This window comes from Micrasema longulum, unplaced genomic scaffold, assembly GCF_059751315.1.
Source record: "Micrasema longulum isolate JH-2025_06_02 unplaced genomic scaffold, ASM5975131v1 h1tg000552l, whole genome shotgun sequence".
In the NCBI taxonomy this organism is placed as follows: Eukaryota; Metazoa; Arthropoda; class Insecta; order Trichoptera; family Brachycentridae; genus Micrasema; species Micrasema longulum.
In genome coordinates, this window is record NW_028277748.1 from 172,578 (window position 1) to 198,356 (window position 25,779).

Genomic DNA, 25,779 nt, shown 5'->3' on the forward strand with positions numbered 1-25,779 from the left:
TAATTTTACTATGTACTTTGTATTGTTAATTTGATTAATTGACAAGGAATAAGCCTAAAAAGCCTTGATAAGTTCATTCATATTTAAACGACTGTAATTTTGAATGAATGAATAAATAAATAAATCAAATGATGATTATCACCACCTGAGGGCACTGTATTGGTACACGAAATGCACTGTGTTTTAATAATTTGTTACATGAAAGTAAATTGATCAGTCTCACGCTTCAGGTGCCAGTCTAGGGACAGTGAAATATTGTAGTGTACGTAATACATACCTTTCAAATAAAATATTTAATGTTTTTATTTCACTATGCCAATTTATTATGCAATTTCACGATACTATATATAATAAAGGTAAATATGTTATTGTTCTGGCAAACACATTTTTTAAAAGATAGGTCACTAAGTAAATTAAACATCTTGTTTGAGTTGTAAATGATTTAAGTAATAATCAAATAATTGACTTTATAATATTTTCGTTTGTAATGAGAGAGTAAATGTATCCCACATAAATTATCGCCCGAATTAATTATAAAATTAATAAACCTAGATAATATGTACTTGTATATTTTTATTTCGATACTAAATTAATGTGATTTTCCAACCAATGAAGATAAATCCTCGCGATTAGCTCCACCCCCACTGAAGTCTTCCTCGTGTGATTGGACAAGGAACTCATTTGGAAAAAACAGGCACACGTGGTTGATCATGAAAGGAGAAAATCTTTGAAATGATTCAGTATTCAGTTATCTCTTGAGCTCAGTCGGATGACAGTTTGAAAAAAATACACGTATTTAATAATAATAAAATATGGAAGACGCGTCGAAAAGTAAAACGTTAGTCTCAGAATTTTATCAAAATTACGAACAAGTTCAAAATTTAAACCACTCTGAAGAGTACGATTTCATAAACCAAACGTACTGCCAACATAATAATACAAATGAACATTTAAACTATTGCACACCTGTAACGGTGGCGCCAAATTATTACGATAACCGACACCTTGACACATCCTTACAAACAATTTTCGGTTACGCGAATTCGATCTATAATAAAACTACTATTGTACGGTCTTTTGACGAAAATGGCTTCTCTCAATTTGTCGAAAATTTGGATGTGTCGCGTTCACACGAAAATTTGAATTTTGAAGTTCCTGCGCATGATCAAAGATATTATGCCATCAATGGATTCGCGGGATTTTTGTCAACCCATAATTGCGACTCTTCTGACAACGATCAGTGTAGCTCAGATAACTTTGATAATTATCAGTTTATTCGAGAAGAGAACTCGGAAAATGAATGTGTGTCGAAAGTTCGTGTCACTATTGATGATTACAGCGACAACTGGATTAATCCTGACAGCAGAGAAGAAAATTCTTCGGAAAATGTCACATTGGATGAACAGTCATTGGAAGTTTTCAACGAAGAGGGTAAACTTTTTTGATTATTTAATGTTTAAGTTTAAATATTTTTTAATTTTTATTTATATATAATTTTTTTTATTTGAAAATTTATTTAACCCTTACGGATTATTACGTTCATTTTACAAAAATAATATATACATTTTTTATTTATACTCTGTTGTTCAAAATAATATTTTTGACATCTTTTGAAAAGTTTGTCTGTGGCTTTTGTTTAGTTTTGTCTGGTAGTTTATTGTATACCTTCAGTCCCTGGTTTATTAGTCTCTACTGTCCTTGTCGTGTTTTAAAAAAGTTGTTTATGATATTTTTCTGATATTCTCGTATTATGTCCATGTTTACTATATTTTTTTATAAGTTTTAGTTCTTCGTCTACGATTACATTAGTGGCTAAGCTATGAATAAATTTTAATGATTCAAATTGAAAGAGTTCAGTTATATTTAATTACTTTGTTTGTTTAAAAAGTTCTCTAGTTGCTGTTAGATAGGAAAGGTCATGTACTAACTTTAATGTTTTATTTTGTTGTCTTTGTAGTCTGTTTATGTCATTTTGATATCCTGTTCCCATAGTAGTTGCGTATAACATTTTTTTTTTTTTTTTTTTAATATTTGCGTTCTTATAATTTACGCAAATATTTAATTTTGAGGGCCATTTTCAACGAGTTGTAAATAACTCACTATTAGAAAATGGGAATCAAGTTGGGGTAGATTGGGATTCGAACCACGGACCTTCGATCCGTGAGTCCGAGACACTAGCCACGGGACCACAACCCGATTCTAGTTTTTACATAGGCTTCATACATTAGATTTTTTTTTAAAACCACTAAGACATTAAATTTGTAGTGACAATAGACATTTTAAAAATTTCTTTTGTAAGTAAATGAAAATAGTATAAATTATGTGTCATTAATCATTTTATAATAAAACCGACTGAAATTGTGTAATATCGTCGCTTTCGGAACGAGTAGCCATCGAGTTGAAAACATTTGCGATTCTAGCCAATGTTCCGGTTCTATTTCACTCTCAGAAATATGTATATTCTTCATCCGCCCGGATACATGATTATAATTTTAATTACCGACTATATTGCTATAATAACTGTAACGCCGGCGCTACAAAATATACGCGAAGGTATTTGAAATAAATATTTACTGAATAAGTACAGCAGATATTATTATCTAAACGATCATAAAATTATAAAGTTTATTATGCAAACGAAAGATGGCAAATTGGAGCAATATGTTACAAAGGAAAGTTAAACAATCCAAACTCTGTTAACGTCATATTATTGATATTTTACCAATTTATTTATTTCAATACCAAAAATACATTTTTATTGGGCTGCGTGCATTTTAGCTCTTTAAGTTAAAAAAACCCGCGTTGAGCGGAAATGTTTACATAAAAAAAAAATCAACATGGTATTCTACTTGTTGATCACATATTTAAAATGCCAATACCAGATTAATAGTAATATAAATATACGTACCTATATCTTAAATCAAGAAAAAGTACAAATACATAGAAAAAATCGTTTTTTCCATCTAAGCCAACAGTTATTTAAAGAAATATATGTACAAGAAACTGAAGAAAAAGAACATTAAACCATGTTGCAAAGTCAAAAAAGGACAATAAAATAATGGTATACAATATATTATAAATATATTGATATATCGGATATTTACTCAGTGAAAATCAAATGCCGCCTATATAACGCCTGCATGACACCTATTCTCCTCTGCGGATGCGAATCGTGAAACCTCACAAGGGCCCAAAACAGCTAAATTCTGAGTTTTGAAAATAGATGTCTCAGAAGAATCTTGGGTGTGCGTTGGTTTGACTTTCTAAGGAATGAAGCAATAGGATAACGGACGCAGCAAACTCCGGTGACCACTAACATCAAGCGGAGGCGATACGGTTGGCTTGGCCATGTGCTGCGGACGCCTCCTTAACCACGCTTGCCTACTTTACAAGGCATCAGTTTCTCGACGTCCTGGACGTCCACTGCTGACTGTTCGTCGGCAGTTCGTGTCAGAACTACGGGACGCGAACCTGACTTGGGAGGATGCACAGGAGCTAGCAGCCGACAGAGATGTTTGGAGGACCGTTGTGGACACCATATGCTCCAACTACGGAGTGGACATGGAATGATGATAATATTTTAATAAACACGATCAACATATATGACTTCGAGCTAAACCATGCCAATCCATTTTCATCCCACACTGTTTTAGTAGCGAAGAGATTGAAGAAGAATTTGAAGAAAAGAAGAAATACAATTTAGAAAGTTCAGTGGCTTGTTAATAGACTATTCAACTAAGCCAAATATATATATATTTTTTAAATTAACACATCGTATTATCAGTGCTATGATTTTTTAGAGTTTTGTGTTTCTTAAATTACTCCGCATGTGACGTGTCAAGTTCTCTTCCGCTTATAATCGGTCGGTTCTGCCGATTGGTCCGTCGAGGATAAGTAAACCGAATATCTTTCACAACTTTCTTATCATTGGTTGATTCATATGAACTAGTGATGTTGTTTGTTTGTTTTTTTAAAAAATAAAAAAAAAATGATTTCGTACATATTCAAGAAACTTTTCCGTACATATTCAAGAAACTTTTCCGTACAATTGAATACTCTTATTTTCACCGAACGCAAGAAAACATTTTTTGTGTTCAATTTCCCGTAGGGCTGAAGTTCCTCAATGATAGAAATAAAAATTCATAAAATACATCTTTGAGATAGCGTAAATAATTGTTTGAAGCAAAATTGTACATTAATTCATAATCAACAAAAACATACTTAAATATCAATAATAATTTAAAACAAAATGAAGTCATATCACAATAAATAAAAACATTTTGAAGATTAATAATAATTTTAAACAAAATAAAGTTATAAAAATAAAAACTTATCAAATAGAAACGGAATCAGATACACAAGGACTTTTTTCAACGGTTCCGAAATAACACGGTGTACTGAAATACGAAATTGAAAAAAAAAAAACATTGATTTGACAATTCGCGATTCGTATTCGGGTTTTTATACTTTTGTCATAAGCAAAAGCAGTTATAAGTAAAGTTTCTAAAGCGTAAAACCTGTGTGTGTCATATCTACACTAAGTTTTTGCTTATGGATCTCTATTTATTTATTTATATATACATTTTATCATATGTACAATTTTTGTACACTTTGCCCAGCTAAAGAGGGCCCCGTAACCCCGTTCCAAGCTAGGCAATTACATTTTAATACGTAATAATAATTTACAAATTAATAGAAAGAACATACAAATAACATATAAACTTACTAGTTTACATATATACTCGTATTTACACATATACATATTATATATATATATATATATATATATATATATATTTATTTACAAAAATACACACATACATAAATACATACATATATCCATGCGCATACACATACATACATACGTAAAACATACACAATTTATTTAATATATGCGAATCTTCATGATTGCTTAAAAATGCCATATCGTTATTCGTACTGAAAAACAAAATATTACGGCTGATTGCCATAATTATATCAAATGGTTCGAAATCTATTGTAGAACATTACCTCATATTTAACTCAGAGTGTGATTTTTGTCAAAAAAACTACCCTTTTGCTCATGATGGCAGTATACTGGATTAAACTTTGTACACAATATATCATAGTTTATAATAATTTTATTTGTTTGAAAAAATACAGTTTTATTCTAATAGTTAAAACTTTGTCATGTTTAATACGAACAATTGCTTTGCATTTGTTTTCTTGAAACGTTTGGAGAAGTAAGGTTTGTAAGTTTAATTAAATTTCATTTTGATAATGAAATTTCGAGGAGAAGAATAATAATTTTGTTTTTATAAATAATTTTTGGGGGTTGTTTATTTATATGAATAAGCACGTTTCTGGGTTCTTATCAAAATACGATTTCTCAATTTACTTTTGATAAGCTTTATGTTTGAAAAATATTGTTCGTATGAATATGTCTCTACTTTGTGAAAAATAGTTTTTTTTAACTGATCATATAAGTCAAGAATAGTACTATCCCAGGTGCTGGAAAACATCATAATTTACTTAACAGCACAAGCAGACCACTTGTGTAGTGAACCAAGCTGTTATTGGGGAAGTTCAGTGCGACGGGAAATTGGATATAAAAAATGATTTCTGAAAGGGGTGAAAATTAGAGCATTGAAATGTAACCGTTAATATTATAAAATACCACACTTAAAGTACAAATCCTACTGCAAGTAGCTAAACAGCCGCGTGTGGCTCGCCAGCCAAAATTGACGACCACTGGTTTAGTATGGGAATTATTTTTGGCTAAGAACTGCCAGATATAATTCATCATCATCATCATTCCCTTTCCGCACTTAATGGTGCATAGAGCAATGCATTTGTACATCAATTGCAGCGTGTCTTGATCATTTTTGTTACATGAAGGTAAGATGATCATGCTTACGCTTCCGGTACCAGTTCAGGGACTATGATTTCTGAGATATCTCTACATGAGAGAGTGCGGGTATTATCCTTGGCTCTACCCGACCAAGTTTCTCCGGGTATGCTTGGCTCCAACAGTTTAGAGACTAGAAGGAATGTGTATTTGACCACACATTTTTATCGATTGTTGCGCGGTATGATCGATAATTCTGAGATTATGATGAGCATTGGTTTGTATGTTCCTGATAATTACCTAAGACAGCGTCAGCATAGATTGTTTCATATTCCGATATTCAGGACCAACCTGCCTATGGTTATGCCTGTTGGAAGAGCTACCGCTATGCTGAACAACATTGCTCTGGATATTGATCTGTTCCATGTATCCGAAGGGGTTTTCCGGGGCAGGATTCTCCTACTAATTTGACATGAGTCTCTTTCGTGTACTTTTTTTTCTTTTTTATAATATGTACGTATTGAATGTATGTTTGTAATGGATATGTTATATTTAAAATAAATTAATTGAATTAAAATATTCTAGTGTGAAAACACCCTTTTAAATAAATATATTATATCAACCATGTTGGGAATCGAACCCGAGACCTCTTGCATGGGAAGCTAACGCGCTGACCATTACACCCAGAGGCCAGATATAATTACTTTTATTTTATTTAAAAAAGAACGCATCTAATTTTATTATATTTTTAGTGCAAAATATTTTTGTACGTATTTTGATTCAGCAAAACAATTAATTGTGATATTACGCGTGATTACAGAAAACGCTTACATTATGCAGAAAAAGATAAGAAACAAATAACTTCACAGCATAAATATTATGTATTATCCTAGTAGGTACCTAATCAATGGTAGCCAAGAGACAAATATATTTTTCTCACATAAATCGGTTAACGGGTGTAATTAATTGTACCCTGGGGTAGGTTTGGAAGTATCAACATTAGGGTGGATGGGGAATCGGGACATCCCTTGACAAGAAGCGGTTTAATCTCTTAGAAAACTAGGGTCATGGGGTCACACGCTTCTTTCACAACGTCATTAGACGGTACGACCCCTAGACATTTTTTTAACAAGGGCGTCACATTGTTTATGTGTCTTGTGTAGTCATGTTTAAAATTATAATTCAAGATTAAACAAAACACTTAACCATTCAAAAATTGTAAAATAATAAATAAGTATAGGTATACTAGGAAGACTAATGGCAGACATTAACATTGTAAAAGAATAAATAAATATAGGTATACTAGGAAAAATAATTGCAGAAATTAACATTGCTTAACAAAAAAATATTAATAATTATTGATGCAACTGTGTCAGTTGAAATTTTACTCCGTGGGGGGGGGGGGGGGTGAAATCCAGCCATCGTCTACAACCATTTGTATTACGTCGTATTGCGGAAAAAAGGTTACATGTAGATTCAAGATTTTTTTTCAGACATACAAGTTTGAAATGAAGACATTATTTTATCTTACATTTTTTGTAACAATATTTTTTAAATTTAAATTGAAAACATATTATAGATAATTTTATATAATATTTCCAAGGAGTTTTTGTAAAAAACTCATTAAGGGACACGTAGACAAAAATATTTATTTACAGTCGTTTTTATATTTTAAACTATATCATTATTTACAAAAGTAGAATAGAAATTATGAAATTTTTACAAATTAAAAGAGTGCGAGAAAGTTTCAAAAAATTACAAAACAAACATAATACAAGATATGGAAATGAATTGAAAATGATATAATCTATAAAAGAAAAAAAAGTTTAATAATTACATATACACGCTGAACGAGTATGAGTGCAGATGTTAGAAATTACAAGAATGAAAAAGTTTTTAAAATTAACAAAATATATGTACCCAATACAGGTTAAAAAAGTATGAAGAGCGTATTAAAATTACATATAAAAAATACAAGCTAAAAAAGTATGAAAAAACATAAAAATCATTTCAAAAGTATTAAAAATTGTCTTAAGGGTCGAAACACCTAAATCAGGCCAAACAGGGTTTGGCATTCCCATTTTAAAAGATAGTAAATATTTATATTTATTTACGAAAATCGGCCGCGAGAGTTCCGACCCTTAATAAACTTAATAATAATTAAGTCGATATTTTTACGTCTTTACTAATACAACGCCTTTGGTAATAACGTGCCTATGCACCTAATTTATTGCGTGATTTCGTAAAGTTGTCAATTTTGTCCCTTTAAGCCAAGCATCTGTATAAGTCAATAAGTAATAAGGGCATCTATAAGTGAAGGTAAGGTGATCAGTCCTACGTTGCAGGTGCCAGTCGAGGGACAGGTTGCCCACCACATACCGCATCTGAGGACAAAGTCTCCTTGGCGGTGCCCACATACACGGAAAAGTTGCTCGTTGCCGAACGAGAAAAGATGCCCGAAGGAGCTCTCTGTAATCTGTATCGGTAGCCTTAGCATCTTTGTGCAAAAATAAGGTAATCCAGAAGTACATAATATTCACTTCGTTGGATTAAGAAAAGAGGGAAGTGAATTCTTCACTGACTGGGATTAAATTGATTGGACATGATCAATTCGCCAAAATGATTACAAAACTTTTTAAAAGCCTTGAAATTCTTTTTGGAACCCACCAGATCTGTATTTCCGACAGGACCTATAACAGGGTCACGGATAGTAGCGAGAAGCTCCATTCGATAATCATAGAGAGGAGAAAAAGGGACGATAACACATAATGTGTTCAGACGATTAGAAGATTGATTAGGATATCCACAGCAGCACGAAGGGAATCAACAATATTGAAAACAAATTATTTGTCATTAAATTTACCATGACCCGATAAAAACTGCGTAGTCCAGTGATCGGGGATAACCAAAGAAGATTTTAAGCGCTGGCGGATTGAAGGGAAAAAAATGTAACCCTCCTGAAGGGGAAGATTCCCATCGCAATTTCCAAGCGTCAAGAAGAGCATTTAAAGACAGACCAGTCTGGGGACAGTGAAATGCCTTTTGCCAGTGAAATATTGCGGTGCAAAACCACTTTTAAATAAAATATTTATCGTTAGCCATTTCAGGAATTGAACCCGGGACCTCAAGCACTGTGGCGAACGCGCCAATAACTACACTGCAAGGCAGACTTAATTTACTCGATTTTCTTATTCAGGATTTTTACCGGAGAGTAGCCGTCAACACATCTTCAGGATTCTGGTTCTATTTCACACGCGGAACTATATTTTTCATACGCCTAGACGCAGACAATATTTACGAATAAATTATTCTTCTTCCTCCTGGCTGTACGTCCCATTTACTTGGGGTCAGCCCTCCTAGTCTTCAGTCTTCATGTCAGTCTGGGAGATTTGCTGTTTGGTTTGTTTATACGACCGGTTGCCACCTGACGCCGAGACAGCAACCCCTCTTGCTAACTGGAGCTTAGGATGCCACCGTTGACCATTGTTCCTCCGCTGCCATCCTCGACACAACGTCATGTCCGACGCCGTTGTCTCCCAACAGCCTATAGCCTAAAGTATATTCGGTGGCCTGAGAGAAGATTTGTGCCCCTAATTTACGAATTTACTATAGAGTACTAAAACATTGGACAATATCCGCCTCATGGTGCGGCGGTTACTAATTTGTTATTTATTTATTTATTAAATATACGGCCCAAGTCAATTACAACAGTTACACGAAGAAACATAAACACAATAAACTGAACAAAAAGAACTTAGGAGTTTTGATGGTATAGAAATAAAGAGTTTTGATGGGATTACTATTTTTGCAGTCCGTCGTAATTCTATTGATAAAACCAAGAAGTTTGAGAGATTTGATTTCAATATTATCAATGCGTTTACGATAGGAGAGTAATGCCAAGATCCTTTATTGACGAAACCAATGAAAGGGAAGTATTTTTTAGTTTGTAGTTGAATTGTATTTTTTTTTTCGTCGCGAGAAAGATATTATTTTACATTTGTCAATGTTAAGTTGAAGACAATTGACGTCGCACCATTCATTAAAACAATTAATATCATGTTGAGAAAGAAAACAATCATTAGGAGATTCAATAAGTTTAAGTCTCTTGTTGTCATCAGCAAAAAGCCAGATTTTCTTATTTATATAAGTGTATTCAGTTTAGTTATAAGTGTATTTGACTAGGATCAGGGTTTGATTACCAGCTGGTCGCGTTTGATGTGAAATATTTATTTGATTCTTGTCTTTCACCGAAGTATTTTTTTGTGGTTTTTCTTGACTAACATGTTGTCACGACTCTTCACACGAGTTACTGTTCAGTTTTTAAGGCGGCATCTTCAACAGGTAATATAATTAATATACGTAATAATGTTCGGTCAAAGGAAATCCGATAAATGATCATCTTCCCCCTTTTGGAAATACATCAAATGTGGACGATTTCTATTATTATATATATATATATATATTTTTTTTATACGCCTCCACTCGTTTGCGAGTGATTTTGGTATTATTATATTAGGTATCTCGTATTTACACAACAAATGATTGAAATGTAATTAGTCATTACAATAATATAAACGGGTTGTGGTCACGTGATAATATCGTGGACTCTTCAAATCACGTTCTACCATAACTGGTTTATCTAGCACAGTTTTTTCCGCTTGAAAACGGCGCCAAATGTAATGAGCCTTAATGCAAATCAATAAATTCATTACCTACTATAATTTCTGAATTGCCAAAGAAGGAAGTGCAGTGGATTTTTTAAATTGTTAATAAAATATCAAACTAAACCAATTAAAAAAAATATATGTAGGTAATATTCAATATGTTACCCAAAGATTGCAAAACCATGACCCGGATTCAATTTAACAAATTTGTAAAAAATTGGTTACTGGATTTAGGTCGAGAAAAATCGGAAAATTTACTAAAAATAAATTCCTAATAAATTAATATTGTATAACTATTTAGTATATTAACAAGTAGGTAGTGATGTTATTGTTTATTTTTGCATAAAAATGTCTGCCTTAAAACAGGTTGTACCTAGTTAGGCAGACTAGACATGATCCAGAGAAATCTATTACCTAAGTGTTTATGTAGTAGATCAAGTTATTGTTATTTTTGTTAATAAACTTTGATTATTATTATTATAATATGAAATTTTGAAGTTTTGCAATTTTGGAATTACTTCGTGTGGGAAGTTCTTTTCGGTGAGTTCTGCTGATTGGTGAATTGACTTCCCGCAAACCGGAAATCTATCATAACACTCTATCATTGGTAGATTCAGAAGATCTAGTGACGTCGTTCAAAGTAGTTCTTTTTTTTTCATACATTTTCAAGAAACTTCGCTGTACTATTTTTAGCGCGCGTAAGAAAAAAAAGATATCCAATATCCCGTAGCACTGAACTTCTTTTTTTGGCCTCTTTATCTGTTGTGGTGCATAAAAAGGAAAAATAATGCTCCCTGTACTAATACGTACCTATTCATGCTAAATATTGTCGTTTTATTTGCAATGTCTATTAGGAAATCGGGTGTAGGTAAATGAACTAGGTCTGTTTAGAGTCATCGGAAGTGACGATCTAATAAACAAAACTAACATATTATCTAGTTTCCGGCGGCGGATCAGATCAGACAGATCGTAATATTCCGTCAGCCATTATAAGCTACAAGCTCCTATCGTCCTATCTAACACATATTATGTTTAGATATTTTTATGTACTAATATTACCTACCAACAGCCAGCAGCAACATTGTGCGAGATCGTTATCTTTTATAGACGATAATATTATTTACTATATTTAGAGCGGATTTTTACGATTCCAATGATATAACTATCAATATATATTTTTTAATGGGTTTAAGAATCCGCACATACAAAACGGCACGCAGTTGGCATCACGTCATTTTGACGTCACACGTTATGACTGCCGACTGCACTAATAATAAATTAAGACTAGTTCTAATAAACATTGCGTACAAGTTTGGCGCCAAAACGTCATACTTCAATTTAAATTTTATTTATCAATATATACGTACATTACGAAATGGAATATCTTAATTCATAGATATAAAAATAATTAAAATAATAAAGTAAAATTAGGTATAGATAAAAAAAACTCATAATTATACATAATATCCAGAGAATAATATGTTAAAAAAGTAAGAGAATCTTGTAACGAAAAACTCCCCCAGAGACGGGAAAAATGTCAATGTCCAAAGTAAGTTCAACATAGAGATAGCTCTTCCAACCGGTATAACCATTGGCAGGTTGGTCCTGTATATTGGAATGTGAAACAGTATATGCTGACGCTGTCTAAGGTAATTATCCGGAACATAAAAGTTAATGCTCCGCATAAATTCAGGGTTGTCAATAATATCGCGTAACGTGCTGTTTGTCCTACAGGGCGCGAAACGTCTCGTTTTCGGGTAATTCAAAATATGCATATGTTAAACCTTTCTAGAAAATTTATCTGACGTCGCACGAAATTTTTTTAACACCGTTCTCATCATAATTTTTTGCTTATTTAAAAACATAAACATAAGAAGACCCTCATAGAGTCTTTTCATGTTTTTTGTGGGATTTGCTATAGGTCCTTCCTTGCCCTTCCTAGCTAAAAGGAAGCGTCTAGAAGAAAAAAAATGTTTGTTTTAAATGCCATCTGATATATAATTGTAATTTTGACAAGTACATCTATTGTATGGAAAACTTTTGAATAAAACTCCCGTTGATCCCCTTTTCTTTTATATCACTCAAATTACATACATTAATATTATAAATCAAATTTCTCTTTTGAAATTTGTATTACTACTAAAATCGCTTTAATGAAATTTTATCGACTTCTCTTGGTTTAAAATCTTCTCCTTATATTGCTTTTACAAATTTTAAAGATTACTTGCTATACTTGTTATTCCTTCTTTATTTTTTCTTTTTTCTCTGCTGCATTGGCATGTTTTTATACTTTTAAGCTACTTTTGATTACTTATATTATATATGTAAATAAAATCAATATATTGCTGCTCTTACTATAATGTGTCATTAATTTTGAAGATGTTTTTTAAATTGACTTAAATTTATTGTCTTATATTTCACTTGAAGATTCTTCTCATCGTTTCTTTGAATCCCTTAAAATAAATATGTGTATATTTATGTTTTTCCTTTTTTTTTTTTTTAAATGTTATAACTATTTTATTTTATTTTTACATCTGAGCATGTTTTTCATTCTTTATTTTTAATTACTCTTACAAATTTTCTTCATTTTTAATATTATTTCCATTTGTAAATACTCACTACAAACTTTAAAATATCTTTTTTTCACTTAAATTTTAATTTTTAAACAACTTTCATTTGTGTTTTTCTTTTTCCTTCATAATTAACCTTACATATAATTGCTTTATAATATGGAAACTTCACTGGTCCATTAGAATTAAGTCTAATTGTGTAAAATATTAAACTTTATAAATGTACTGTATGTTTCCTAAATAAAAAAAAATAAAAAAATAAAACGAAAAATACAACTATTTTGATAAAAATACCAAATACATAAAACCATAATTTCCTCAACCCTATTTAAATGTTTAATGGGTACTGATTTCTTGCTTGGAATGGCAGGATATTTTATCATTGTTACATTGCTGGCCACAATGTTTGGAAAATTGTCTAAACTTATGGAAGTTTGATTTCCTTTCGCTCACCTCAGAAAGCATTTCGTAACATCATCGTCAAAGTGCGCTATTTGGCCGCCGAATACCTTGGTATACGTTGATTAAAAGTTTTGGTAGGCACGCCAACAAACCCACGATTTTAGCCATATAAAACTTTTAAACAGGTACTTACCTATATTTTTAAACAGAAATACCTTATAAAGGCATTATAAAAGGACAAAATCGTATGATTTCCTTACTTTAAGTGTTTTTTGCCTAACAGCTATTTTTGCATGCTTCTAACCTAAGTCAGGTCAACGTTTCATAGTTCCATCACACATAATTTGCTGATGGAAAGTCAGCATGTGATAAAAATAAACAAGCACGAAAAGGCTCTTAGGAGACATAAACCAGCCACCGACGGGTCTAAAATGTTCTCCATTGAAATAGAGAGGGTTGTAATGTTAATATTAATAACCTCCCAGGGGGTGAAATTCAGTCCTTGTCTACAAAAATTTGAATAAACTCAAAATATTGTCGATTATCGGTCCAAGTATAAAAAATGAAAAATAAAGAAGTAAATAGGTAGAAGTGTAAAAACTATCGGTCCAAGAAGTATGAAAACTGAAAAATGTTTTCAGGCATTGCCTAGTATGTAGGAGAAATAATTCAGTCAGATGAATATCACCCATATGTTAATCATAGCACTTCCTTACAGCCAGCCCTCTCTTATTCCGCCAATTATCTATGTACTTATTTATATTTTATTTTTTCAGATTCAAAAGGCAGCAGGAAGGAGAGAACAGCATTCAGTAAATCACAAGTCCGGAGTTTAGAGAATGAGTTCACTCACTCCAACTACCTCACAAGACTCAGGAGGTACGAGATAGCTGTAGCACTCAACTTGACAGAAAGACAGGTAAGTTTCAGTATTTCAACAGAGATGAAAATAATCTAATTAATTAATTGAATGAATCCAAAAGCATGTGGCTACCCCAGGATGCCAAACAGTGGCCTTATTCTGTAACTGAATTCGTTTAGTTAATTCATTTGTAACATATGCGAGGAAACGAGAGCGAAATATGACTTTGATTGCGTTAGAGTGAGATGGCTATATGACTAACGAACTTACGAAACGAAATTGTGGCAGAATAAGCCTGCTGATATTTTAAATTTTCGAGATTCATAAGTTCGTTTGTTCATTCATTCAATTACTTATTCATTTGAATGAATTTAGTAATCATGCATTTGGTTATTTTCATAAGAATGAATCCTCTCTAATTTCAACATGACAACTAAAAACAACACTAGGTATGTAATATAACTGTGCCACTGTTCCAGCTATTGGCTTAATTTCACATTTTAATTTGTCACAACAGAGAGGGCTTATGACCTGCCATTGGCTGGTTCAAATGACAGGTCAATGTGTAACATTCACTATTCTACCATGTTTAAACCTCCACATTCCCTCAACTTTTCCATCTGTCGACTTTTGTGAAGTAAAGAAGCTAAAACCTTTATCATGTGGGTGAGGTTCATCCGGCAGAATCAAATTTAGATTTTAATAACTTCCTAGGCAGGAAATCCAGCCTGTCTGCTAACATTTTGACATGCTCAAAACATTGTTAATTTGACATTAATCACATTAAAACCGGCAGATAAAAAAGACCTGAGTGTTAAATATATACAATTCTGAAATACTTTTTATGCTTAGAAGAAAGATCTGAAAAATAACTAATTTCTGGCTAGAAGTACCTTTCACACATTATCTATTTAGCTGTCTGATCTAAATCTGATTTGTCAATTTTGCATAAGGTAGGTAGCAAGCTCCCAAATAAGCATGAAAAGACGCTTGTTGTGGAGAACCTGCTTTAAGTGTATGGAACATGGTATATAGATAAATCATTAAAGAATTATGGAAGCATTTATAGTTAATATAGTTTAAAAATTGTGGAAAACGATACAAGTATTTTTATTTTTATTGCCTACTAGAATGAAAATATGATTTGTTAATATCAAACGGTAAAATGGACCTACAATTGAACGTAGTTATGCAGAAAGCAGCCAGTCCATAATTAAAAAAAAATATTGGTGTTATCGGGTGCAGTAAGGTCAATTCTATGTTTTGCTAAAAACAGCCAGGCGCTTTCACAAAAAAAAAACTGTAATAATCACTTTCTGAAAATAGTGTCCAGTCACAAAAACAGCATTTCTCAATTCGTAAAAAACACTCAGCACTAGGAAAATCTGACGGTACTTTTAAGAAACATTAAAACTGGTCAAATACGTAATTGGATTCTTGTTTGTAACATAAAAAGACTAATGTATTCATCGTTTTTAATTTGTCAAAGTCAAAAACATTCTAACTGTTGTGTAGATTTGATTATTCATTCGTTTTTATAAAGGTGCTATTATCTCAGATTTATATTTCTATGGCTGGCTGCTTTCGTATAACTATGTTCAATTATGCTATATTTGGGTGATGTAAACTATCCTATTCTGTGCTAGTTAACAATTTAATTTACTGAGATGAAATTTCTTTTGCTTCAGGTCAAAGTCTGGTTCCAGAACAGGAGGATGAAATGGAAAAGAACAAAGGGAGGTCCACGACAATCCAAAAAGAAATCTAACCAAATTACAGAATCTCAAAATGAGATTGAAAAATGCATTTAAACATGACAAAATTAGCTCAACACATTAGACAATAAAATACATTATCTAAGCTATAAAATTAAGCGTCGTTAAGTGTAAACAATTTTTTTGGTGTGTGCATGAGTGCCCTACACTAATATACAAAGAAATTGACAATATTTATACATATACTGTTTGTTTACCCAATAAAATTACGTTTGTGGCTATTATAATTTTATATGACAAAATTTCTTATTGAATGGATGATACAAGTAATTTTTAATTGCACAAAAATAGGTGTGAAGTACAAAAATAAAACAAATTAATAAGTTAAATAAATGAAATGTTTATATTTGTCAGTAGGTGTGGCATTTTCTTAAGATAAAATTAAAATAGATACAATCACTTGTAAATAGCTAGTACATAAAGTGATTACAGCGATACATAATATAATAAAATAATAAATGCAAAAATAAACTTAAGCATAACACATAAAGAGTGTCCAGTTAACAATGAAGTATTTCTTAAAAACTTTGCATTTGAAGAAAAAATATATATATATCTAGTTCTTTTGTTTCTTGTTCTTCTTTTTTGCAACAATACCAATGGATTCTTTGGGTGCCAAAATAGCGGATGTCGCTATTTTTGGTGCCTTTACTTTATTCTTGGGTTTTTTCTCTGTCACCAGATCCAAATTCATTTCCATAAGTGGACGAACACCTCTTCCAATCTGAAAATTGAGTATTTTATAATCATTATTTATTTAATCTAAACTCATTCCCGAAATACACATCAATTCCGAAATTTGTAAAGATAAGATAAGTGAATAAATGGTTTATGAAAACTTATTTTAATGAAAGCTGTATGTTTTAAAAAAATATGGTGCTACTGCTAACGTGAAGAGACAAAATATGGTAAAAAATATTACACTAAGAAATATATTAAACAGCTATTTTTTTATTACAGTAAAATAATTAAATATGAATATTTTATATTGATATTGACGAGTTAAATCCTTAAGAACAAAGTAACAACTTTTATTATTATGTACAAAACTTACTTAAATTTTAAACAGTTTTAATAAAATAGACATTTTTATTTCAAGTAAAATTGTAATGTTACAATTTTAAAGTTATAGAACATACCGGTCCATTTTTCTGATCCTTTTTCTTGGGAGGTTTGGCAATTGGTGATACCGGTTTGTTCATGCTCTTTTCCTTACGTTTCTTTTTTTTATTACTCTCTGAAGATGCAGGCACTTCATTTTCACCGGGCGATTCGCTGCAAAAATTCAATTTTGTAATAAATTAAAAAATACAAAATGCCTAAAAAATAATGCAAATATTAATAATATAACATAAAAAGTTTTGATTACAGCTAATGAATATGAGAAGTCTATGGAGTACTACTATATTTTAGAGTTTTGTTAAAAATTGTTAGTAATAAAAGTTTTAGATAGATTTATAGATTTTATTCCTCTTTTCCTGTAACCTTCTGCCATATTTTTATAAAAATGCATAAAATACTTTATTTTCTTTTATGATAGCGGTCAAAACTCTTTTGCTAAAGCCCTACTACTACTACCATCATGCCTATTCCCCATAGGGGTAGACAGAGAGGATGAACCCCTGCAAACATCTATCTTAACATACATTCCTAGCTTGTTTCACATGTATACATCTTGTTATACATGCCCTTCGGTTCTGTCTGCTTTTGACATGACCAGACTTAAGGTTTTGGTTTATCTGGTCATGCCACATCTTCCTTGGTCGCCCTCGTCCCACGATTCATTCTCGCCATATATTACTGTTCTTCTATTCTTTTTTTATGTAATGAAGGAGAAATTAAAAAAATACAAATTCTTCAAAACAAGGCGATGAGGATTATACTCAAAAGAAATATCTATTTTAATGTAGAAAGAATACACAAAGAAATTGGCTTGCTCACAGTAAAGCAGAAAATTAAATATAATGTAGCAATTTTTATACATAAAATAATTAAGGGGATGAATAAAATCAAAACAATAATAAAATTTAACCAATAATGTCATACATATGAAACACGGGATAAAAAAAAGATAAGATTACCAATGAGGATAAAAACAGAATCTCAAAACTCATTGCACAAGGGATTGAAGCTGTACAATGAGTTACCTGAAGAAATAAAGGAGATAGAAAAGATTGAAATATTTCAAATTAATCTGAAAAAATATGTTATTGAGAAATTTTGATTAAAAAATTGTAATGTTTTTAAAAGTTTATATAAGTTCTTAAGGTGTTATTAACTAACTTAATAAATAAATATATCTGTTTTACCATTCTTTTGTCATCCATTCGTTCTACATGATCAAACCATCTGTGAGACCATTTCTTAATCTTATCATTAAAACCTATCTCAGATTTAGACTCGCTTGATTTCTTCATTCGTAACCCTGTCATACTTTGATTTCCCACCTATTCATCTAAGAGATCGCACTTTGACCACATTCACTTTGGTTTCATCCTTCCTCTGCCAGTTCCATGTTTCACTTCCATAAATAAGTTTCGGGACTAAAACTCAGTTGTGCACTGCCAGTTTAGCTTTGATTGACATATTTTTTATGATTGTATTTCTTTCAAAACTGTTTTATACAAAATAAATACATATTGGATTAAAACTGGTTTTAATTTATTAACATGAGTATGAAAAATTGTTTCGAAAAAAATTTACTTCCATACCCTTTTGCGTCATTTTTTTTCTCGTTGACATTTGCATTTGGTTTGGCTGGGTCATAGTCAGCTAATTCTTCAGGAATATCACAAGGTTGAAAAAAGTCATAGTCAATTCCTATCGCCCTCAACTTCGCTTTAGTTGAATGCAATCTAAAAAAATATGTATACAATAAAGTCACGGATACATTTTACAAAAATCCTTAAGTGGGGAGTGAAAGTGATGTAAAATATTATACATCACGAAAATATACAAATACAAAGGTAATTGTTTACTTTTTGAGTTGTTTTTTAGCTTCTTTGATCCACTCTTGATCTGTTATACGCTGGTTATGTTTCTGTAAGAAAAATAATCAATGTGTTACGTACAGGAGATCAATTTCATTTCTACTAATTCACCGATTCAATTTTTTTAAAACTAACCTTTATCGCTTTCTTCCTGGTGTCAATTCCTGGACATTTTTTTCCTGCCACCCATTTAGGTCCAGAAAAAAAAGTGGGTCTTTGTTTTTCTGGGGGAACATATTCAGCTGCAAAATATATGGAATATTTTCTTACCACAATTTTAATTCGTCGGGAATCATAAAAAAATGCATGAAACATTCTGATTATAATAACCCAAAAGGTGAACAAATAGTATAGAATAACATATTTGCCACACGAGGGAGCAAGTTGAACAGGCTTATTCTCTGTGCTTAGTTGTTTTTCCAATGAGTTGGTAGCTTAAATTGGTATGAGGAATAAAGAGCGGGAAATAATAGGGAAAGTTGCAATATGCATTATTTTCAAATTAAGGTAAGTTTGCTTTACATGTTTGTAGTTTATTTCATCTGTTTTTCTTCAAATTAGAATTTAAAACATCGGATGTAATTTTTATGTGATACTGCCGATTTATGTGACAGATCTTTTTATATTTCCCAAAAAACTGACAACCAAAAATACATATGGGAAGTATATAGTTATTTGTATACACACATATGGAATATTATTGAGTTTAAATAAAACATATATATACAGCAATGTCCATTTAAAATTTAAAAGGACTGAAAAAAACATGTAATAAAAATTAAAAAGCTTTATTGACATACACTGTAAACTCAATTGATCAGAAAAAGGGAGATTAAAATAAAAATGTACCATTATTACATTGTTTGCCATGATAAGATAATTAAGTTAATTAAATTGGTACAGGAAATAAAAGGTGGGATATGAAATTCAGCAGAAATGTCCTGCCTTTACTTGTAATAATTTTTAATGTGTTGACAATGAAACCTTATGGAAAAATTGCAAAATGTATTGTAAAAATGAATGCATAGTCAGTGGCGGAGTAAAGGGGGGGTGGTACGTCCCGGGTGCCCAGCACCAAGGGGTGACACCGTCCACAGTGCAGCTAGGAAAAAATACTCGCACAACCACGAGCACGCGCAACCAGCGGGGTAAGCGCGGGGGGGCGAGCGAATTATTCATTTACTTATCCATATAAAACACAAATATATATATTTTCGAAGCGCGATCGTAAGTTACTGTCGTAAATTTACACGCAGGAAATAACATAAATACGTTCTTTGTTTTTTACATTTTTGAAACCATTAAATATATCAATAAACTTAAACTTTTACTAAAAAAACTTAACTGCCAGGTCAGCCAAACGTCGTGTCAACCATTTAATATTCCATACAGTTTTCGGGCTATGTATAGCGTGTGAGCTCGCCAATATAAGACAGTAAAAATTTTATTGTCTTTGAATTTCCTAGAGTTTTAACCATCGAAAAAAAAGAAGATTGCAAATCAAATCAACAGACAATGGAAATTTGATGTGTATTATTTTAATAGATTGTTTATAACAGAAAAATATGCATTTTTATTTTTTGTAATAAAAACAGTCTAGTAAATTCGAATAAATAAAAATACGCTTTATATTAACAATATTAATTAAAATGCAAAAATAACATTGAATACTTGAAAAATAAATATTATTGAGTGTTACAAACATAATTTAAAAAACGGATAGCGATTAAAAGTAAAAACTATCTTTAGTTTAAATCTTATAGCGATAAATACATAAACATTATAAAACAGGAGTTATACAAATACAAAAATAATATTGTAACTAGGCGGCTACCTACACGGTTAAATTTCGAAACACCACGCAATTTCTTATCTCGGCTACGCTATGTAAAATGAAAAAAAATATTTAAATTAATAATTTCATCACGTCATGAAGTCGCCCCTGGGTAGCGCCTGCTAACGTCAATCAACAAAAACATCCTCGTTTTAATTACAATATTTCGGCTACGCCATGAATCTCTTTTTTTAAATAATTTCTCACGTCACAAAGTCGCCCCTGGGTAGCGCCTGCTAACGTCAATCAACAAAAACATCCTCGTTTTTATAACAGTATTTCGGCTACGCCATGAATTTCTTATAAAAAATGTCAAAACGTCACAAAGCCACTTTCTGTACGCAACATTTTTTTTTAAATACACCTACCTAACCGATAAAATACTATTAGTAATTAAACCAAGGTGTGCTTTAAAGTTCCGTATGGCCAAATAACATTATTTTTTTTTAATTAGAATATTATTGACATGTAGTTCAAGCATTGCTGCATTCACGTTGCTTTACTTCTGAGAGCTCAACTGCTATGTTTTTCTATGGTTATGTTTACTGTCATCTGTCATGTATTGGCGAGCTCACAGGCTATACTTACGCCCAGTTTTCGCTTTATACGGGATAATTTGCAAATTGCACAAGATACTGTACAGTTTTCTTCCCATATAAAGTGCGCATTATACTTGTAGACGTGCCGCAATCTATGGTTGCAAGTGCCCACTTACTAAGGAACTGCAAAATAACTATCTATCTCCCTCTTATTGAACATTCATAAAACACTTTTCATACCAAGTGTCACCTCAAATATTTTGTCACCCCTGTGCATGCCCGTCCAGTCTTTCACAGGTGCAGGGTTTGAGATTCATTGTAAAATGGGACTATTTTGAGTTTGTTCCGAATTTAGCGCTGTGTCTCAGATTCTTCCTAACTATTTGCGTTTCGGTGGCTTCGTGTAAAATAAGCTTTTTAAAATTAAAATGAATTAAATCGTATTTAAGATCAACTATAAGCCAAGCACAACTATCTAATCTCTCTATTTTGTCAATTGAAAGGGAAAGAAAAGTAAACTTTGACCATGTTATTGAATATTTTAGTAAAATAAAGTCGGGTAAGCACGTTTAGTAAGCATTTGTTGTTTTATTTTGGGAGTGCTCATTTGAAAACCGTCCCGGGTGCCAACCCACGCTACACCGCCACTGTGCATAGTCAAACATTATAAATAAGTTGACAGAGTAAATAAATAAAGCAAACAAGAAGTTTAGTAAAATAGTGAAGTAAATTTATAACAAAAATACATTTGTCAAACATGTAGGGTATTATAAATTTAAAATAAAACTATCATGTAACCGGCCAGATTTGAATAAAGTATAGTAACAAAGCAAGCAGAACAAGAAATCATATAAAATCATAAAAGCCAAAATTATAAGCATGTATATGAGAGAATTTAAAAAAAAAGTAAACAAAAAAATTAAATGAGGGTAAACAAAATAAATAATAATTATTAAAAATTATTGTCAGACGATCAGGTAATCATGCGGAGCTGATTTCTAGTTTAGTAATGTTTCCAAACAGTTTTATGCCAATTACATAAAAATAACTAATATTAAAATGTGAACAGTTTACCTTTCAGTAATCTTTTTTCCATTAAATAATTATCCATAGTTTGGGCGACAATTTGTGCAACTTCCTTATTTTCAAACTCTACGAAAGCATATCCTTTCGATTTGCCATTTTTCTTTGATCGAGCAACCCGAACATTAGTGACCTTTCCGAATTGCTTAAAGTATGACTGCATTTGATCCTGGAATAAATATTAAAAACTTACTACACTTAACATTAATTATGGAAATTTTTTAACTAACCGACAGTTTATATATGACTAGAAACTTGCTTAATCGTAGTTTATTTACTTATAGGATTGACTTAAAATGCATATTACGAGTATGAATAGACTATAGTTATAATTAATTTCATAATATCATAAATTGTAAAAACAGTACTAAGTTATTAAAGGGGTCAAATTTTGAAAGGGTAACTAACAGTGGTGCATATAAAATGTCGTGTAATGCCAAAATTGCATTCCATCAGCAACACTACCAATAGTCCTACTCCCTAGCATTTATTTATGGTCTCTTAGGCCCCGCGAGTCCTGGACAATGTTGCCACTGGCATTAACATCAGTGGAAGAGGATGAATGGCGAGCCCCTTCAGTTAAGGGAAGGTAGCCCCGACAGAAAATTTCACTGAAGAGGGCAACAGGTAACCACTTCGGCCAACAATTCTCCAAGACATCACTATGAGATGAAACCAAACAATGGAGCTGAGCCCCGGGCGGTCCTTAAATGGACCAGAGGTGCGAATGATCTTCCGGCTCGGCATAGTAAACAAAGCACTGAGAATTGGAAGACGGAATGTTAGAAGCTTGGACCAGGATTAGAACTATGGAGGAGCTGCTTAGGACAGGGAAGCCGTCTCCTAAGTGGTCGTCAACGCCGGGGGGACCTGACATGAAAAAGAAGAAAGCTTTTAAATATTACAGCAAAATACCTCGTAAAATCCATGAGGAATATGTCCTACGTAGACGACACCTCGATCCCTGGTAATGGGTGTACTAGTGCTTAAATTAAAAGGTTTTTTGTTTTTCTTTGTGCCAGTATTTTGCTCGTCTTTCTGTAATAAAAAGTATTTGGTTCTTTAAAAGATGTGATTTTAACTAATTTAGATCAAATAAATAGTCAATTTCAAAGTGGAACAGAATAAAAACCCAAAAAGCCAGTACCACTGAAACAAAAATAGATAAAAAAGGTTTTAATTCACATAATTTAATGTAGTTATTATTGTTGAAATATTAAGTATAAAATTTTGAACAAATTTAAGAGTTTTACATATATTACAAGTGTCAGCATCGTATATAATGGATTTAATTTATGGACAAAAAATAACAAAATGTCAATCGCGCCAAACTAATAAATAAAAGTTTATCGGCGTGCTTCTAATACAAATATAAAAAAAACAGATAATTATCAAAAAAAAATAAAACAAACACAAAAATAAAACTAAGTACGAATTTTTAAAAATTAGAGAAATAAAGCTGAACACGTTTTTACACTTTTGAAAGTTTTGTTTTTGATAAGGAAGTTCTTTAACCATCTGCTTCTCCGCTTGAGCTTGTTAAACAGTCTCAGTACAATAAACTCTGCTGTTCCGCTTCCATAAAAGTTTTGTGCTCTAGACTCGACCAGCTTCATGACTGAAATCGACCTTGTTCCTGATAGTGACTGAGCAGGGTTTTTTCCCCCATCAAAGTACTTCATTATCAACTTACAGTGGTATAATTGCTTCATCGGAAGTACCCCACAATGCTTAATTAGGATTGTGTCATCTTCTTTGCTAATATTTTTGATTTCATAATTTATAATAATTATATTTTCTGAAGATTTAATAAAACATAACCTCTTAAGATCTTAAATGCTAAAACAGTAATACGTAGAATTAACATTACCTTTAACATTTTCTTAATACCTTTTACAGTTTTCTCGAATTTTGTACGAGAATCACTCTCCAAAGACGAAATTTCCTCCATTTTTATTGATTAAATTGTTGAATAAGGCTTAAACGGGCTTTCGCGGCGGATGATATTGAAAAACAATTATGTTGATTTGTCAAACTGAAACCAGTGAAACCACGTGTAATTTTATAAAATTTGACAGGCAACAAACCACAGACAAGGGTGAACCAAAGATGATTAATTAATTTGTTACCTACCTACTTTCAAAAGAGCAACCAACACCGACTTAAGTATTGGAGCAACCGACAATACATCAGTTTTCTTATTATGAGGTGTTCGCAATTTTATTCACAATACATTTTTTTCCCCGTGGTTAGGCGATCGAGCTGCTTTGCACGAAATTCCGGGCTTAACTATGCTGTACAAAATTAACCCTTACTTATATGTAAACAACTACTCCTATTTTATAATTGATGGATGGCCGTATCCTATGTGTTATGTATTTATATAAAAAAAGGAGAGAATCAAAATATTAAACGCAAGAAGAATCTGTAAAAAAGAACTTGCAAACACACTACTATGAAAAAGATTTTTCTATAGTAAAAATAATTGCCCAATAATAGTAATTGTTTTCCGAATAACGAGATTTTGCGGCTATTGTATCTCAGAGCAGCAAAATAGTTTTTATTACTCACATTTTTTGCAGAATTGTGATTATTAGTCACTATTACCAAATTACATAACATAAACAAGACGCGATTTGTCAAATTTATTGAAATTACTTTTAATTTGATAGAATTCCATTCGTTCGGGCGCTTTGTAGCTGCAAGACGTTTGGTAATATAGCTAATATTTTTTTAATGACAACCTCAGTGCCAAACCAAAGTCAGTGCCTTGCATCCTTACGCCAATACAGTCCTAATAATGATCTTGTACAGGTTTATCTTCGTTTTCCAATTGACGCTTCTTGACTTAAACACTGGCAGAGAGAAGAAAAATGTTTTATTGCCCGCCAATATTCGTTCCTTTATTTATGTAGTTTCCTCGTTACATTCCATGAGAAGAGAGTCTAAGTACGTGAACAGGTCGACTGCCTCAAAGGAGTAACTATCTCTGAACTACACGCCACTTCTTGCTCTGTTGGCAGGGGTGTCGGACAAACTTTGTTCTTTCTTTATTAATTCTCAAGCCCATCTCACGCGCAGCGGTTTCCAGAGGGAAAAAAGATTTCCTTGACAGCTATTAAGGATCTTCCGATGATATTTAGGTCATCTGCACATCCGACTACTCTTATAACATATGTGGGAGTCAGTATCGATTGATGTTTTGCAGATGACATGTTTCAGCACCAAGTTAA

The 25,779-nt window shown here is 32.0% G+C and overlaps 2 protein-coding genes across 2 annotated transcripts; one reads left to right on the top strand and one right to left on the bottom strand.

Moving 5' to 3' along the window:
- The first annotated feature begins 812 nt into the window (after positions 1 to 812).
- LOC148280676 (uncharacterized) lies at positions 813 to 16,136 on the top strand. Its single transcript, XM_088227995.1, has 3 exons — positions 813 to 1,431; positions 14,240 to 14,382; positions 16,014 to 16,136. Exons 1-3 carry the CDS (start codon positions 813 to 815, stop codon positions 16,134 to 16,136), a joined length of 885 nt encoding a protein of 294 aa, XP_088084121.1.
- A 284-nt stretch (positions 16,137 to 16,420) lies between these two features.
- LOC148280677 (uncharacterized) lies at positions 16,421 to 24,732 on the bottom strand. Its single transcript, XM_088227996.1, has 8 exons — positions 24,417 to 24,732; positions 23,462 to 23,584; positions 22,538 to 22,715; positions 19,226 to 19,332; positions 19,079 to 19,140; positions 18,812 to 18,955; positions 17,240 to 17,375; positions 16,421 to 16,824 (listed from the first exon to the last, which is right to left on the bottom strand). The coding sequence occupies exons 1-8, from the start codon at positions 24,495 to 24,497 to the stop codon at positions 16,657 to 16,659; spliced, it is 999 nt and encodes a 332-aa protein (XP_088084122.1). The 5' UTR covers positions 24,498 to 24,732; the 3' UTR covers positions 16,421 to 16,656.
- Positions 24,733 to 25,779: the final 1,047 nt, after the last annotated feature.

Bases quoted from the DNA above. Each gene is read 5' to 3' on its own strand.
- LOC148280676 (XM_088227995.1), top strand. From the start codon at position 813: ATGGAAGACGCGTCGAAAAGTAAAACGTTAGTCTCAGAATTTTATCAA. The intron at 1,432-14,239 runs GTAAACTTTTTT...TTATTTTTTCAG, and splicing joins GGAAGTTTTCAACGAAGAGG to ATTCAAAAGGCAGCAGGAAG. The intron at 14,383-16,013 runs GTAAGTTTCAGT...CTTTTGCTTCAG, and splicing joins TCAACTTGACAGAAAGACAG to GTCAAAGTCTGGTTCCAGAA.
- LOC148280677 (XM_088227996.1), bottom strand. From the start codon at position 24,497: ATGGAGGAAATTTCGTCTTTGGAGAGTGATTCTCGTACAAAATTCGAG. The intron at 23,585-24,416 runs GTAATGTTAATT...TTTTTATTACAG, and splicing joins GTATTAAGAAAATGTTAAAG to AAAGACGAGCAAAATACTGG. The intron at 19,141-19,225 runs GTTAGTTTTAAA...TTTTTCTTACAG, and splicing joins CCAGGAAGAAAGCGATAAAG to AAACATAACCAGCGTATAAC.